The 18,463-nt window shown below is 38.6% G+C and overlaps 1 protein-coding gene across 1 annotated transcript; it reads right to left on the bottom strand.

The window, feature by feature from the left end:
• Positions 1-1,379: 1,379 nt before the first annotated feature.
• Positions 1,380-17,228, bottom strand: LOC140327532 (vomeronasal type-2 receptor 26-like). The gene is made up of 6 exons (XM_072406922.1): positions 17,187-17,228; positions 7,291-7,504; positions 6,722-6,861; positions 4,500-4,727; positions 4,029-4,152; positions 1,380-2,455 (listed from the first exon to the last, which is right to left on the bottom strand). The coding sequence occupies exons 1-6, from the start codon at positions 17,226-17,228 to the stop codon at positions 1,557-1,559; spliced, it is 1,647 nt and encodes a 548-aa protein (XP_072263023.1). The 3' UTR covers positions 1,380-1,556.
• Positions 17,229-18,463: the final 1,235 nt, after the last annotated feature.

The following is an 18,463-nucleotide window of genomic DNA, read 5'->3' as shown; positions in this document are numbered from 1 at the left end:
TGTGAAAAAAAGGTGACAGTGTCTTCACTAATACACAATATAGATTACACTAAATGCTGACTGCTGACAATTTAACAAAAGTGACTAGCTATGCATGGCACTACAAGTAGCAACAACCACAATTGTACCTTCAGTGCATTTGCAGTCAGTGAACAGTACCCAAGAGTGTAATACACACAATAAAACTTACACTAAATGTGCTGACTGCTGTCAATTTAAAAAAACTGATTAGCTAGTAGCTCATGTAAAAGTAAAGATGTCTGCCTAACCTATTCTACATATACAATATCCTATACTAAACAGTCCTACCTACTATATGCCCTATAAAACACAGAACTATCCAGCTAACAATTAACTAAGAAGCTCCTGCACTGGCCATGTCACAATACACGTCTCTCCCTGTGTCTATCCTTTACACAGAACACACCTTCCCTGTATATATATTCCTGAGCTCAGATCTCTCCTGATTGGCTGCTGGGTCTTGCTGTCCATTCTGGGAGCAAATGATTCACTCCCTGACGCGATTCTCAATGAAATTTCCCACCGTTACCGCCCCCCTGCTTTTTCCCTCATTCGTTCAGCGAGAACACGACCTCTTGGCGAATCACAAGGCCATTCTCGCTTACATGTTGGGTAAGCGAGAAAGGCCCGATTTACTTTGAGATCGAAATTACAAATCTCACTCATCCCTAGGTAAAAGACATGTGTTTAAAATATGGAAACCTCAAATGTTAAGCTGGGGGTCGCAAGCTGCCCTCCTATTTTCTGGTCACCTAGACTTCAATCCTGAAAAAAAATTTTGGTTACAATTCTAACTGGGACTCTATACCTTTTTTTTTCAACTTTATAAGGGGAGCTGTGCTTTAAAGTGAAAAGGCTTTTATTTTCTTCATATTCTAACCAAACCCTTCTCTAGGCATGGATCCTAGAAAGTTGAACTATGTCCATTCCTATCTATTCATACCTGGCTTCATGTTTCATCTCAACATTTGGTGGGGCCCTTGGTTGAGGGACATTGTCTCTTCTGAACAACCTGTGCCCCAAAATGGAATTTTAACAAAAGTAAAGAAAATATGTTGTTGGTTTCAGGTATGCATCAATGCACATTTTCTTCATCTGCACAAAAAAGGATTATTTTATTATGCTTTAAAGCTGACCTTTTAATGTGCTTTTACGGTCTCAGCAATTGAAATGTTAATTATTCAAATATAAAAAAAGTATATTAACCCCACCCCCCTCTATTCCCAAAGCTAAATGCTGTTGAGTTGGGAGGGGGGTCATATTTTTTAGAAGAAAAAAGATAATATTACCAAATGCTGGAAAATCTTTAACACAATAACCTGCATTAGACAACATACGTCTGTGGGAGGATGTGAAGCTGGCCCTAATGGCTCTGCATCTTTGATTGTGTTACTCTGAAACAGTAATTTACAATTAGATAAAAAGATGTGCATGCTGTGCTTTTGGCAAACATATACAGTCCTGGTGTGCTACAAATGTTTTTATAATAATATTGTTCTCGTAGGAAATAATGTAGAATGCAACAGTTTCAGCATTTATTTATCCAACAAGTTTTTTCGCATGTTTAGCTCAGGTTTAAATAGCAAAATGTACACCTTGGGAAAAAATATACAGAATAAAACCCCAGCACTGGAGGTCAGTATGGCGAATACCACCACAGCCACCATGTATTTCCCTCTGGTACTCAGATAGGCCGGAATCATGGCAATCCACACACTGCAGAACACCAGCATGCTGAAGGTAATGTACTTGGCCTCATTAAAACTGTCCGGTAATGTCCTCACCATGAAAGCCAGAACGAAACTCACAGCTGCCAGAAACCCCATATAACCCCATGTGATATAAAAGGCCATTGTTGATCCTTCATTGCATTGTATAATGATCTTCCCAGGATAGGAGTGCATGTCATACTCCTGAAATGGTGGAGAGATGGACAACCAAAGAATCCCATTTATAACCTGAATGGATGAGCAGAACAACATGACTGTATTGGGAAGTTTGACTCCTACCCATTTCCTACAGGAGCTTCCAGGTCTGGAGGCTTTGAAAGCAATGAAGACTGTGGTGGTTTTGGCTAGGATAGAAGACACTGAGATAGTGAAGACAATTCCAAATGTGATTTGTTGCAGCATACACGTGATATCCACAGGACGGCCAAGGAACAGGAACACAGTAAGGAAACTCAGAGTGAGAGAGCAGAGCAGAATGAAGCTGAGGTTCCGGTTATTGGCTTTGACTATGGGAGTGCTCCGAAACCATAAAAATATTCCAAGGATAAAGACAGATGTGGCAGCAAATAGGACAGAAGACACTGAAAAAATTATAACAAGAACATCCTTCTCATATGACAAATACTCAGTAATCTTCAAAGCACAAATATTTTTAGCATCATTTGGCCATTCATTTTCAGGACACGTCTGGCAGTTTTCACTGTCTGTAGAATGCGGACACAAAAAAAAAACAAGCTTAATATTTTCTTTTTTTTTTTAGTAGAGGGAATTGGTGAAATTAATAACACAGTAATGACTTTAAAGGTAATCAGTAGAAGGGCAATAGGACATGTCAATTTCAGCTTCCTAATGTCATAAGAATTGAAGGTCAACAGGTTCCTAGCTGATGGGTTTCAGTAGTATTTGCTAAAATGATGGTCACCCTTTTAATGAGCACAAAAGTGTTTTTACTGCAGAGTGCCAGTTATATGTGAAGGATGATATGTGTGCATTATATTGGGGGAACAACTATGTGCTCCATTTCCACCATGACTTCAACATCATCCTATGCATAAACTCTTTGCAATTCCTTAAAAACACTTTTGTAATTAAATATATAACAGTGACCATTTGGTTGGATACTACTAAAATAATTTGCTCTGACTCATTACAATCCCAGTGTAATATGGTATTTAGAAGTAACTATTCTATTGCCATGGGAAACCAGAAATACCCATCATGACAGCAGTATCACACTGCCTATTTATCCTAGGTACTTCAGTGAGAAAAATGTTGTGATCTTCAACCACACCGAGCTGTGCATGCTATTTTATGGAGGACCCCATCTGTGTTATCATATCAGAGCAGTTCTTCACTTTCTTCCAGCCATGCTCCAGTGCCCTCCAGACAATGCATCCTTCCCCAGGCAAGTAAACTTTGTTTCTGTTTCTGTTTCTCTTTCTTTCTGCTTCCACACATATAATATGTTGTTAGGCAGCTGTAAACTTTCCTTGTTTCATGTATCTCAACTAATTGTGGTCACTCAGGATGTGCAGTCTGATAGCTGTAAAAGGATTGGAGCTGTGGCAATACTGAGAAAGGAATCTTCTGGCCCTTACCAGCTGTGCCAGCCCCCACCCTGTTTTGTACCGCTGTAAATCTGCCAGATAAGGAGACAGCTGGGAAAAAAAGAAAAGTTGGTCCTACCATCCCCTCAGCAGGTCCTCTTTTTTAATGATCAGCAAGTAGAACCATTTAACAATGGGATCTTGTCACAACCACTTTGTCACTGTTGTGTTTAAAAAAAAGATATCCTACACACTTATAAATCCTCTTACCACACTAACAACACCACAATAGAGACTTGTGTGTATATGTGCCACATTCTTTGAAATTACTTGCTGCAAAAGAGAAGAATTTGAAGAATGGAGATTATTTTACCAATTATATTGGATGAAAGTATAATTATGTTCTCTCTCTCTTTGTATGTTTTTTACATTTGTATTGTGGTTTTAATTATTTTATATTTGGAGAATGGCATTTAAATTAATAATGCATTTATTACACTTTTTTCCCTGAGATATCGTACTGCTGCCTTTAGAAAAGTGTTACAGCCTCACTAATTGATGTCACCATATAAAAATAAAGAAAACTAATATAGGCACCACACCCAACAACTGGTAAACTGCAATAAATTATAGCTCCTTCTTTGTTGGGTTTAGGTAGCATTTAATCCTCGCTTTAAATCTGACCTCTTAGGCCTCCTGCGTTTATGTATAAAAAAGAAATTAAACTTACCAGACTGGTTTGATATTTCCCCCATTGAACATGGAACACAATCATAACAACATATGTGATATCCTTCTCTTAGAGCTTTTCTGAATCCTGGAAAACATTCTGCAGAACATCGACCTTTGGGGGCCTAGGATGAGGTAATATCACCAATATTATGAACACTTTATAGAAACCATTAAAAAAATGAGAACTAATGAAAAAGACATATGCCTTATAATTGGAGGCTAAGGACAGAACATGCTGAATTAGTACACTATAGATCCAATAACTTATACAACTTAACTGTTTTATAAAATTATTTGTTTTTTTAAATACACCAACCAAAATATTTAATTTGTTATTGTAGATAAGAGGGACCTAATTATGTAAACTATGCCTAAAAAGAACAGATAGGGGGTCACCAGTGTTACCTATGGTCTACCTGCAGCTGATGTATTTCATATTACTCACTTACCATGACTGCTTATCACTCACCTTGCCATGTTTCCATGATATCCAACGTGGGCTGAAATTAAGTTGCTGATTTTCTGGAAGAGACTCATCAAAGTGGCCCACATATTTCCAATAAGAGGCCTCTCGGTCTTTACCCTGTGTTATCCAGTTTACAATGTCCAGTGGGCCGGGCATGTCTCCCTTTTCATTAAGACATGATTCTCTGCTTTTTGAACCCTTATAGTTTACCAATTTAACATAGCGAGTTACCTTAAAATATAATAAGATCATTATAGGCATCAAACATGCAGAAGTTACACAAACAAGATTTTACAATAATCCCTATTTAATTCCATTTAAAACTGCTGAATTAGCTGGATGTGACCAGGAGATTCTAATCCTACATTTCAAAAACCCAAAAGTTATCGCCAACAAAACAAGGGGCTTGTAGAAGCAGTAGCTTTCTCCTTCCTTATATATTTATGTTACACACTGCTGTGCAGGAGTCCTGTATAGGTGTTTTGTTTCTAGATGTGCAGAAAAAAACAGCAAAATATGAACACAACAATGTGCTCAGTAAGCAAACTATAAATTACAATGCAATAAACCATAACATAGCAAAAATATTATCAAGAATTTTCCAGAAAATAGAAAATATGTTCATATTGCACTCCAAAAATACTCTGTATACAGAACTCCAGGAGAACTGACTTTATACATTGATACTTTGTTCTCTTACTCGTTAGAATTGCCATTCAACAACAAATTTTAAAATGTTTAGATAATTTGATAACACCCCCCCCCCCTCCCGATACAGGAGTGATTATGTAAGCCTATAAAGATTGATATATTTCCTTAATTTTGTTAGAACCTCTGTGCTTTAACTGTTAAGAGTTTTGTTTTCTCTGTTGTACAAATAAATCTTCTAAATTCGGATCTACTGTCTCACCTCTGATGGTCAGTTTGGGGACCCCCAAGAGAACTGGACAATATCTGCTGTAGATTGGACATCTACAACTTCCAATGTAAAGACCCCATAGACTACTATCTAGAGAAGATCACGTACCCTGCTGTGAATGTGTTATCTGAAAGAGTCTTAAGCTCAGTTGGGGGTGGGGGTGCATTGTGACTGACAAACACATTGCCATTTCAATGTAGACAGGCAGGCTTTTAAAAAAAATAAAGAAACACAGGTTTGGATTTTGGAAGACTTTTATCTGAGGACTTTTTTTATAAATGGAAATATAATATGTATTTGCCACTGCTGTGTAAGAGGAGGCTATTTTTTAATTCTCTTGTGTGTTTGTCAAGAGTGTGGCTCGGGGTAAAAAAAAGATGCCGAAAGCGGTAACCCCGAGTCACACTCAGGGTAGCTAAAACAATAGAAAACAATAGTAATCGCGTCCTTCTCAGTGATCCCTGTCTTCTCGCTTCCTCCGGCCGGCGTGCTCTGCATCTGATGAGTCACCTGCGAGTTCCCGGTGATGACGTTGCATGCGGACATTCATTTCGGGGTGTGGCGGGAGTCAATTTGTATTGCATTCAATACAAAATAACTGTATTGAATGCAATAGAGAGGATTTTTTTTGTGTAAAAGCAGTACATTGTCTTTCATAAACATTTTTTTTTACAGTATAATAAAATATTAGGAGTATAATATTTATTCTTTAAAAAAAGTTTTAAAAAAATTATTATTTACAATAATTTTGACATGATTTTGTGTTTAAAACTTTATTATACTCATACTATTATATTATACTGTAAAATAAATTTTCATAATAAACAAAGTCCTGCTTTTAGACATATAAATTCGGACAGAAATGAACCACCCAGAAGGTTAATATTGTTAACTTTGAGGGCTGTATATTTTTTTATTATTTTTTTAAAAGAATTCAGCCGCAGACCCGAATCTAGGAATGGGTACGTTATGAAAGACCACTTCAAGGGTCTTATGTCCATGCTCTGGGTATAAAATTAGGGATTGGCCTGTCTCCCATTTTGTCCTTGAAGCTTCCTAAAATGTCCTACCCCATGGTTAAAAAGATTGCCACCTTTTTCTTTTATGCACAAAAATGTGTTCTGTAAACATATAAAGCTCATCCTATGCCTTCTTGTGTGGCTTCTCTGGAAATACTGCAGACAACAGAATTTAAATTGAAATTTTTCAATGATATTAATAGGATTCAAATTCAGCTTTTGGATCAACCAGAACAACTTTCAGCAAACTGAAGATGCACATATGTTATATGTTTCAGTGCACTCACCTTATACTTTAACCCGTGTACATTTAATCCAGATTCTGGTTCCTTAATCTTTAGATAGTTGTATATATCGTGTAATGCCTGAGCCAGCAAGTGGACTGCAATAAACACTCTGTAATGTATGTTATCGTTAGGATTAACACCTATTTTTAAATAAGTAATTGTGCAGTTTTTAACAGAATACCTAAATGTGGCCGGAATAAGACGGTTTTTCATTGGATTTCCTGAGAAGCATCCATATTCAGTTATAAAAATATCCTCAAAAAATGGGTCATTTATATTACTAGGAAACCTAAAACCGCGTAGATATTCCTGCATCCCCGGTATAGGTGGATTGGGAGATGTGAACACCAAACCGCAGTTACTAAAAAGAAAATGTTCTGTATCCAGTGACCAAGAATCCAGAAGAATAAATGTTTTATTTACATGATAAGGGACAGTTCTGGACAAAAAATTTAAATATATTCTGCTAGCAGTGCCACAGATAATTAAAACTTCAGTAGTTGAGATCTGCAGCACTAGAGGAATTGTAAAATAAGACATTGCAGACACCAGAATCTTGAATTCAATACAAATTCCATTATTAGTTAAATGTTTGCTGAGCTGTCGGATCTCCCGCTCCCCGTATTCATCATCGGATGTAATGATTCCAACCCAGTTCCACTTCAACCTTACCAGTAACTTCACTATGGCCACATATTGCATTTCATTATCAGGAACTGTCCGGAAAACATTGGGATACATCTTTCTGTCACTTAGTAAACTATCTCTAGCTCCATAACTGATCTACAAAGACAGAGAACAGAAGTCTGTTAAAGCAAAACTCCAGACAAAAGTAAAAAAAGTAAATAGCCCACAGAAGAAAAAAAAATTAAATAGCCCACAGAAAGATTAAAAAAAGAAAGCTACATTGTTCATTTTATTTTATTTTTCACCACTGGATGTTCCCAGCCCAATGGCAATAATCATTTAACGCCTCTATAATGAGCTCAGTTCATCATAGACCCACTCGCAATCTGCGACTGAACATTTACCACCACGTATAGCTTCTCTTATTATCAGCCTGCATTATTATTAATTATTATTATTAAACAGGATTTATATAGCGCCAACATATTACGCAGCGCTGTACATTAAATAGGGAAGTCCTGCATGGACTTCAACAGTCTGATACTGGATCAGATATAGGCTCTAATGCTGTTTGAATTTAAAAAAAAAATACTTTTTCTGATGCAATGATAGAGAACCATAAATGATGAACAAATTATTTTTAAATTCTTTTAAATCAAAAATCCACATTCTCATAATGATCTGTCTTCTGCTATAATGCATGGCTGTACTATAATATACTATGCTATACTATACTATAATGTTCTATGGATTGCCCTTCACTGCTCATTCTTTCTGTAGTAAATTCTGTGTATTAGAACATACACTGACCTGGAAGGTAAAGTGATAACACTGATGATGAGAGACTCTGCCGAGAGCCAAATTGCTATAATTGAACGATGGCTCAGAATATCCCTAAAATGGCAGATCTTGTTGAATGTTCCAAATATTCAGTGGTTACTACCTACCAAAAGTTAAAAAAAGACATTTGTGAACTGGTGACAGGTTCATGATTGCCCATTCTTCATTGCTTTCACTGGGGGGAGGGGGATGCTAGCCCATCCAATCTTGAGTTACTGTAGCACAAATTGCTGGAAAACTTATAAAAGACCTCAACCAAAAAGATAAATAGTAGTATATTGCTGAATACTAGTTCAAAGTTCTTGTGACCATATTTTAATATTAATTTTTGGGACTAAAAACCTTTTTCAGCAAGTATGAAAATCTTTCCAGAAATGTATTTTCCTTTTAACTTTCTATAGGTAGACAATGCTATCTTTCTATCCAAGCCATCTTGTAAAACTGCTCAATCCCCCTCAAGTATGTGTTATATAAATAGAAAGGAAGGTATGTTGGTAATCCTTTATTAGGGTGACAACTGAAGTTCCCTCAATAGGTACAGAAGAGTGAGTGAGCATTGTCACCCAAGGATGTAAATGAGTCACCAGGTGAAAATAAATTAAGGACTATTTAGCTGCACAGTATTACAAGCAGGAATACATTTTTGTTGGATTTTAGGTGCACTGTATTGCTGGCCATGAGACCAGTCAGACCATTCAGGCTATGTGCACATCCGAACATGCTGTAATGGTAGATGGTGGCCTGGTCTGATTAAACTTTTCTGTTAAATCCACATGAAACAACAAATGTATAAGGATGAGCGAGAAGGCCTTTGACAGGCTCGCAAAAATTTCCTCGAACTTCCGGTGGGTTCGCAAAATTTCGGCGAATCGATTTAGCAAAATCCATTAAAGTCAATGGGCTGACTTTAAACATTAATAGCAAACCCCTATACATGTTAGAACCAACAAATTTGCTAGGTAAGTGTAGGAGAACAGTGGCACAAGGAAAAAAATACAAAAATTCCTAAAAAGCTTGTGGTTTTCCAGAAAATGGCAGGCAAAGTGATAGCAGGCAAATAGGATTTTTGCATGATTGACAGTGTCTAGAAGGCAGCATAAACATTACAACAAGACAATGCCCCTGATTCATCAAGCAGAATCGGATTATCGGTCGCGCATTCGTATTAGCGATCCGGAATAGTGCGCGATCGCGCTATTCAACAACTGGCGCATACTCGAGTCCGGACCGCGGTAATCCGCGATCACTGGCCGCGCGTACTTTCGCGCTTCCAGCGAGCGCGGATTTCATTGATGAATCAGGGGCAATGTCTCTGCCATCAAAACTGCAGGACAACGCATTGCTATTTAATGTACGCACCACCCCTATTGAATTATATAGCTAAATAATATCTTAACGCTATATAAATCCTGTTTAATGATAATAACGGTAATTGCTAGCTGGCATCATGACCTGGATGACATGTGTTAGGAATGACACCCATAAAATTGTGGACAAGTAGTGCAGTGACATTAGGCAAAAGGATGAAGGACCAGAGACAGAGCTTGGATCACCGAGAGCAGTAGCAATGTATGGCCTCTGGTCAGCTGTTGCCAGGGAGACTGCATTGGTAGGAGTCATGGAGAGCTGGGTGTAGTGCATTGTCAATGCCACCCAGAAGTGTAAAATTATAGTGAATAGAGTACTGACAGGTGACAGCAGCAACAGCAGGAGGAGGAGGCAGTGGACCCTAACACGGAGCATGGACGGCATTAGTAACTGGCATCTAGAGCTGGGTACTGGGCAGGCGGCAGCAGTAACAGCAGGAGACGGAGGTGGTGGGCCCCGAGAAGAAGCAAGGATGACATTAGTAACCGGCATCTAGAGCTGGGTACTGGGCGGGCAGCAGCAGTAACAGCATGAGGAGGAGGCAGTGAGCCCTGGGACGGAGCAAGGACGGCATTTGTAACTGGCATCTGGAGCCGGGTACTGGGCAGGCAGCAGCAGTAAGAGCATGAGGAGGAGGCAGTAGGCCCTGAGACGGAGCATGGACGGCATTGGTAACTGGCATCTAGAGCTGGGTACTGAGCAGGCGGCAGAAGCAACAGCATGAGGAGGAGGTGGGCCCTAACACAGAATATGGATGGCATTAGTAACTGGCATCTAGAGCTGGGTACTGCACAGGCAGAAGCAGTAATGGCATGAGGAGGAGGCGGTGGGACCTGAGACGAAGCAAAGACAGCATTAGTAACTGACATCTAGAGCTGGGTACTGGGCAGGCAGCAGCAGTAACAGCATGAAGAGAAGGCGGTGGGCCCTTAGACGGAGTTTCATTGACAATAGTAACTGGCATCTAGAGCTGGGTACTGGGCAGGCAGCAGCTGTAACAGCATGAGGAGGAGGCGGTGGGCCCTGAGACTGAGCAAGGACAGCATTAGTAACTGGTATCTAGAGCTGGGTACTGGGCAGGCAGTAGCAGTAACAGCATGAGGAGGAGGCGGTAGGCCCTGAGATGGAGTGTCGACAGCATTGGTAACTGGCATGGTAAACAGCGGGAGTAACCATGACTCTCTTAAGGTAGCCAAATGTCTCGTCATCTAATTAGTTATGTGGATGAATGGATGAATGAGATTCCCACTGTCCCTACCTACTATCTATTGAAACCACGGCCAAGACAACTGGCAAGGCGTAATCATCGGTCAAAGAAGACCCTGTTGAACTTGACTCTAGTCTTCAACTGTAAAGAAACGTGAGAGGTGTAGGATAAGTGGAAGTATGAAGAGGTTAAGACTGTAGAGGCTTTAGCTATTGGTAAATGTGAAGAGGCTGAGGCTTTCCCTTACATGGACAGTGTAGGAGCCGTAGCTTTTGGAGACACTGCTGAATATGAAGAGATTAAGACTGTAGAGGCTCCAACTATTGATGAATGTGAAGAGGCTGAGGTTTCCCCTCACATGGACAGTGTAGGGGCCATAGCTGTGCTGCCTTCATCAGTAATATTTCTGTGCATTTGTGTTATAGCTATGCCATCTTATGGTCTATGTTTTTTTGTACTTATTTTTGCTTTGTGCCTCATCCCTTTTTATAAGGTCACTTCCTTCTTTTTTCATTGTAAGATTCTTCATGACTGTTGCAGGGAATACATGCTGAGGCTAGGAAAGGAATATTCCCTTTGACCTGCAAATAGCTGTACATCTGCAATACCTGTACATCTGTGAAAACGTGTTCATCTGTACGTGCAACAATAAAGACTCGTGGATTCAAGGTGTTTGGTGAGTTCAAGTTATCTGAGGAATATTGTCAGCAGTGGTTGTCTCTGTTCCATTCAGGCCAGGCATGTAAGAAGAAGAGCCTGCTGCAGTTGGGCCCCTGAGACCCAGTCCACAATACTCTCCACATGACGTGGCTGTATGATTGTAGTCCGCCCTCTCAATAAATCTACCAGCGTTCTGGTGCTCCGCACACATCTCAGACCTGTATGACAACTTGTGCTGCTGCCTCCAACAGTTTGCTGCTGCTGCTGTCCTACAGTGGCAGACTCCCGGGGGGATTCCCTCTGCCAGATGCAGCACGTGGCCCAACGCCACGCCTTACCTTGTGTTTACCGCTCATTTTTAACGTATTCAGGCAAAAATGCACCTGTACCAAATGGTTTTCTTTGGTAAATAGCAAGAGATCAAACAATGAAATATCTGTGTTTTTGGGGACAAATACAGAATTTTTGGGGCCTTTTGGATATATAACAAGTGCTATCAAAATAAAATACATTTAAAAGTACAGAATTTTTTCTAGCTTTGTGGATATATAACAAGTCCTATTAGATTTAAATATCTGTATTTTTTTAAGAAAAATACAGTATTTTTTCTGCCTTTGTGAATATATAGCAAGTACTATCACAGTTAAAAATCTGTTTTTTATTGGAGAGAAATACAGAAATTGTTCTGGCTTTGTGGATATATAGCAGGTGCTATCACAGTAAAATATCTGTATTTTTGATGAAAAATACAGACATTTTTCTGGCCTTTTGGATATTTAAGAAGTGCTTCCAGATTTAAATATCTGTATTTTTGAGAGAAAGACAGAATTTTTTCTGGCTTTGTGGATAGCTTGCAAGAGGTATCACACTGAAATATATTTTTTTAGAGTAGCACAGACATGTTTTTGCCTTTTTGGATAAGTAGCAAGAAAAACTGGACAATCTGTATATTTCTAGATATACAGAATGCTCCTAACCTGCCCTGTCACAAAGCACAATGGCTTTTGTGATAGATTGCAAGAGGTATCAGGCAGAAATATCCCTTTTTGTAGCGTGGCACAGAAATGTTTTTGACTTTTTGGATAAGTAGCAAGAGGTAGCAAGAAAATCTGCACAATCTGTATATTTCTAGATATACAGAAGGCTAACCTGTCCCTGTCACAGTGCACTTCTCTCCCTGCTTCTCTCCCTCACACAGAACACAAACTGGAGTGACTAACTTTTCCTGCCTTCCCTGTATACTTACCTATTCTGAGATCTCCGCTGATTGGTGCTGCTGGGCCTTGCTGTGCATCCTGGGAGCAAATGATTCGCTCCCAGCCGCGCCATTTCCGCCGGAAGTAGTGGGTGTTTCCTGCCCCATGCATTTCCCCTTGTTTGTTCGGCTAAAACACGACCTCATGGCGAATCACAAAGGCCGTTCTCGCTTAAATGTTCGGTAATCGAGAACGGCACGATTCGTCGCAAGATCAAACGTAATAATCTCCCTCGCTCATCCCTACATATGTATATTTGATTGATAGTTTCGAAAACATCTGATCATTACACATTTAATCAAGGCCCAAAAAACATTTACATTATCTTCTGATTCCTGTGCAATCTGTTCATATTATTAGATTTGATCAGAAGATATAATTAACCTTTGGTGTTGGCAAAATGTGATGTAACTACATCATCAACGGATGCACAATGAATGAACAGGACGGACCCCAAACCGAGGAGAAGCAGCAGCGTTATAAAGGCTCCCATATTGTGTATTAATGCCATGTATATTTGTACATTATGGCCAGAGGTGCCCTCCCCCACAGTTCCTTCCTAAACAAGTATTATATTCATAATGGTGGTAGTAGGGTCTTATCACTTTTGCACTGTAAACACTTTATGACATTCTCCCATACATATGTTGTTTGACATGTCTAAAATTCTGATTACTTTCTTATGCTACCTCCTTATTTTCTTTACCTTTCTCTTAAAGAACATTCTGACACTGGGAGATACTAAAAGAGATGAGAATCTTCACACAATGAATTGGGTTTATTTTCACATACATTATGCAACTATACAAAAGCAATACCCTTTCTATTTATCTCAACTTCTCATGATTGGGTATTAAAATGAACATGTATATTATTTATATTCATAACTCCTATAGTAAATCAGCTTTATTGAGTTAATGCAGCATTGATTTTACCAGTATCTACCCCATGGCTGCTATGCATATTTGGTACTGTAAACATAACAAACAATAAAATCCAGACCCCTTTGGAAAAGTATTTATCCTGGCCACATCCCAAATCTGAGAAATACAAAAACAATTTTTTGGGTAAATAACCAGATAATGGAACTTTGAAGGCAAGATCAGCAAATTCTCAAAAACCACCTAAAAATCAAAAACTCTCTTTATTCTGAATGACATCTCAAAATACATCACAATAAAATATAAAAAAACAATATTAGCACCAATATAGATTTCCTTCTGGAAACTCCCTAAGACAAGGTGTTCCAAGCACACGCGCTTTGCGGAATCTTAGTCTGCTTCCTCAGGAGGAGGAGATCTAAATTTTCAAAAACATTTTACAATACATTCACGCGTTAATAAAAAAAAATTACATCAATCTTTTTACATACCAAAATGGCACAAATTCACTGATTAATAAATATTTCATCAAATAAATAGTGACAACATAAATACAAATGAGATATTGTGTTTAGAACATTTTTCTATGTGGTGCAGGTTCTCTTATAGAATGTTATTTAAGATGCGGCAGGAACATGACGAGAAGCAAGGTAGTAACTTAATGATGCTGCTAATATCAATCATGATTTAAAAGAAGGGGGGAGGTTGTTTAGTCAATTCATTAGTGTTAATGTAGAATTAAATATTCAGTAAAAGTCATAACCCTTTATTCATACCATACTGTATTTCTTAAAAAACTGATCATCAATAAATGTGCTTACCACGATTCTGTGACCCTTGTAGGATAGTGAAGTAGTGTCTCCCATTGCAAAATACCCTTATAGATACCCTTTTACCAGGTAAAAGTAATTCAAAAAAATGACCCTGGATAGTTTAAGAAAAATGGTAATAAACTAATCATATAATACAATGAACTATAATATATATTTTAACATCAAAATTTATTGTAATTGATTAAAGCAAATCTTAACACAACACAAAAGAAAATAAAACAAACCTGACCCACCACTAACAGTCTCTTTTAAATCTACCTGTGTGTTTAGATGACCCTTCCTTCTCTTGTTATACGATACCTACTTTCTCTCACAGGAATGGTTAAAAACTTAAAGTTTTGTTAAGTGTTGGATATTGTGTTGCATTTAAATTAAAAATCCACTTTGCTTCTTTCTGCAAGATTACTATCCCAGTCTTATCCCCCGGGATCTGGTTGGATTTGTTCCAAGGCTGTGAATTTTATTTTGTTTTCATTTAGGTTAGGTTTAGGTTATGGTATGTGGTCTTACCTAGTGGGGTTATTATTGTTCCATTAGAAATGGCATAAAAATGCTAATATATTCTTCTTCTAAATTCCCATTTGGTCTTCCCAATGTAAAAGCATTGGCAACTGCAAATAGCTAAGTAAATAACTTGTTTGGTTTTACAATTAACTTTAACTAACTTTACCTAACTCAGGGATATAGCTGACCGGGATTTGAATATTGTCCTTTTTAGAATAAATCCACTTGCATTGTGTGTAATTTCCACAAGCATAAACACCTTTGTCTTTATGATAACCCTCATCTTTTCTCATTTTAAAGTGGCTATGAACTAGATTATCTCTAAGAGATGGTAGCTTTTAAAAAGTAATCTGCTGGTAAGGTACCAAATGCTTTTTAACTCATGGATCAGATGTCAATGTTGGCCAAAACTGACTGCATATATTTGTCAATACTTGATGGGAGAATTTAGTGATAATTCCTACTTCGTCTTTATCTCTTTTATATACTATATTATTATTTGGTGTGAACAAAATTTTAGACCGATCCATTTCTTCAAATTTGTGATAGGCCTTTTTAAGAGTAGTCTTTTTGTATCCTCTGTCTGGCAGTCCTAATGCAACAAGGGTATCTATAAGGGTGTTTTGCAAACAATGGGAGACACTACTTTAATATAGCACAAGTGTTTTGGTCTTCAGGGAATCATGGATTCTTAGTTTATTAAACAAAATCATGAATTTTATCAATTAAGAGTAAGCACATTCATTGATGACCATTTTTATTAAGAAATACAGTAAGGTATGAATAAAGAGTAAATTAATTTTGTTGATTTAATTAATGAATTTTAGACCAACAATTAATTTGAATGAGCCTTAATTACTAAATACTAAATTCTACATGTTTAATCTACATCTAATTTATGTGGTAATCACCATAGAATCAAATAATGGAATCAACTAATGATGATTCATAATATACTTAATTATATTAAAGAAAAATTGAGGATTAGCACTAATAAATTGACTAAATAAACTCCCCTCCCATTCTTTTAAATCATGATTGATATTAGCAGCATCATTAAGTTACTACCTTGCTTCTCCTCATGTTCCTGCTGCATCCTAAATAACATTCTATAAGAGAAAGACCTGTAATTGATAACCTTCACCAAATAGAAAAATGTGAGTTCTAAAAACATTATCTCAATCGTATTTATATTGTCACTGTTTATTAAATGGAATATCGGTAATGACATTAGTGAATTTTTACATGAATGTCATGCATGTCATGCATGGACCATTAGGGGGTGCTATGGCTTGCACGAAGGTGGTGTGAGCCCCGAGGAGGGCCAAGGCGCAGAGTCTAAACAGTAACCGAGTTTTCTCCAGAGCCTCTGATGATAACTGCCAGGTTGCGGTCCTTCGGCACACCAAGATGGGCAAAACATGTTACCAAATCACCATGAAGAAGGATAGTCAGAGAAAGCCAGGATCGAGACAGGCAGCAAGCAAGAAAGGTCAGGTCACATGCCAGGGGTCAACAGCCAGGAATCCAGAAGACAGACAGCAATGACACAAAGGCCACTGCAGGCACGGGAACACAGGAGACGCTGGAAGGAACAGGAGGTACAGGTGATGCAGGGATATCCACAGACAGACAGGAACACTGGAACAACACAGGGAACCAACAGACTGGACAACGAGGGGTTAACGCAGGAGCGGGACACAGGAAACACTGGATTAAGCATCAGGTGAACAGGAACTAGCTCACAAAACTAGGTAGCTCGCGCACTAGTGAAGACTTGTTGCACGAACAGAAAATGCAGTCTGTGAGCCAGCTAAATAGCCAGGGATTATCAAGAGGCTACTTTCTGATTGGCCAGCGGATTGGATGGAGTTGCTAAAACTTGGAAACAGAGACATGCCCAGCATCAGAACTGCCTGCATGTGCAGGAGAGAGATGCCTGTGCTTTAGTGAGTAACAGGTAGGTGTGATAATGAACTGTTGTCGAAATTTTAGACGAAGCAGACTAAGACTTTATCTGTACCATCCACCTTACATTCCTCTGCAGCCAGCAGTCCCTCACTCCACTCTATTGGTGGGTTCTTTTACCTACGGGTCATGTGATTTAAATCTGCCTTATGACCTCCCCTATAAAAGGAAGTCACTGGCAACAGGAAGTTGCATAAACAAGGAGGTCATTTGGCACCGCCCTCAGGTTTCCGTTGTTCCAGTCTGTGTCTCCAGTTCCTGATTGTTCGTGTACCGACCCTGGCTTTACCTTCACTACTCCTGTTTGCTGCCTGCCCTGACCTCTGGCTTATTCGATCTTGATTCTGTCTGACGTTCCTGCATCTCGCCTGATTCCCGTTTGTGAGCAGTCACCTGCGATTGTGTGCACGGGGGCCGCAACCTGGCAGTTTCCCGCAGTGTAACATTCTCACCACTAGAGGCTCTGGTGAAGACCGAGCAGCTGCTTAGACTCTGGGCCCCACGTATATCTGTGCCAATTGAGCTGGTGACACGGAGGGTCCACCATCCTGTCCTGCTGTACCATGACAATTTTGTTGTTATGTATTTTAAAATGTGATTCAGAATAAAGTGAGTTTTAGGAGTGGTTTTGGAAAATTTGCTGATCTGGCTTTCAAAGTCCCGTTATGTGAATATTTACCCCAAAAAATGTGTTTGTAGTACTGTAAAAATAAGCCATATGAAAATACATGTTATTAGCAGCTCAGGATGATAGGTTGGTATTTGGGGCTCTTACCTGGGTTTAACCATACAGATTCAACACCTGAGCCATTTGGAGAGTGGTATCTGATCTTAGGTCACCAATGAAAGCAGCCATGTTCTTCTGCTCCATACAGGAATAATTTGGAGCTGTCCTTGTATGTCCAGACAAGATTTGTAGAACGTCTTTTGTAACTTTCTTCAAATCTCCACAAGAATCATACACATGATATCCCAGAGTCACATTGGGCAGAATATCCGGATTGCTGTTTATCTGATTAATAGTAAATATAAAAACCAGGAGATGGGCATATAATCTGCTGTCAACACTATAGAAAATAGATAAAAATGGTGATTGTCACTATAGTAGAGTTGTGGAAATAGAAAATTCCAAGCATTAACTTAAAAGCTCAGGACTACCTTTACTTCTGCACCTTATTTAAACAAACACATATTTAATACTCATTAAATGTTATAAGTGCCAACATATAATAATTTGTTTTCGTTTGAGTAACAAACATTCAAAAAAAAAAAAAAACATAACCAGAAAACACAAGTTCAGAAACCATAACACTGACAATCCAGCAAGAAAAAGAATTTTACTCCATTGCTCAGCTTCCATCCAGCCCAACATCCATCTACATGCATGAATTTCACCTGGATAGGCTGCCAGGGACTCCAGGTAGATCCATTTTTGCAGAATGGACATTTTAGCCATTAGGTATTATTATTATTATTATTAAACAGGATTTATATAGCGCCAACATATTACGCAGCGCTGTACATTAAATAGGGATTGCAAATGACAGACTAATACAGACAGTGATACAGGAGGAGAGGACCCTGCCCCGAAGAGCTTA

Source organism: Pyxicephalus adspersus, chromosome 3 (assembly GCF_032062135.1).
Source record: "Pyxicephalus adspersus chromosome 3, UCB_Pads_2.0, whole genome shotgun sequence".
Classification (NCBI taxonomy): Eukaryota; Metazoa; Chordata; class Amphibia; order Anura; family Pyxicephalidae; genus Pyxicephalus; species Pyxicephalus adspersus.
Note: the sequence above shows the minus strand (reverse complement) of the source record. Positions and strands in the feature narration are given on the sequence as shown.

Bases quoted from the DNA above. Each gene is read 5' to 3' on its own strand.
- LOC140327532 (XM_072406922.1), bottom strand. From the start codon at position 17,228: ATGCAGGAACGTCAGACAGAATCAAGATCGAATAAGCCAGAG. The intron at 4,728-6,721 runs GTGAGTGCACTG...TTATATTTTAAG, and splicing joins TACACGGGTTAAAGTATAAG to GTAACTCGCTATGTTAAATT. The intron at 2,456-4,028 runs GTAAGTTTAATT...CGCATTCTACAG, and splicing joins GGAAATATCAAACCAGTCTG to ACAGTGAAAACTGCCAGACG.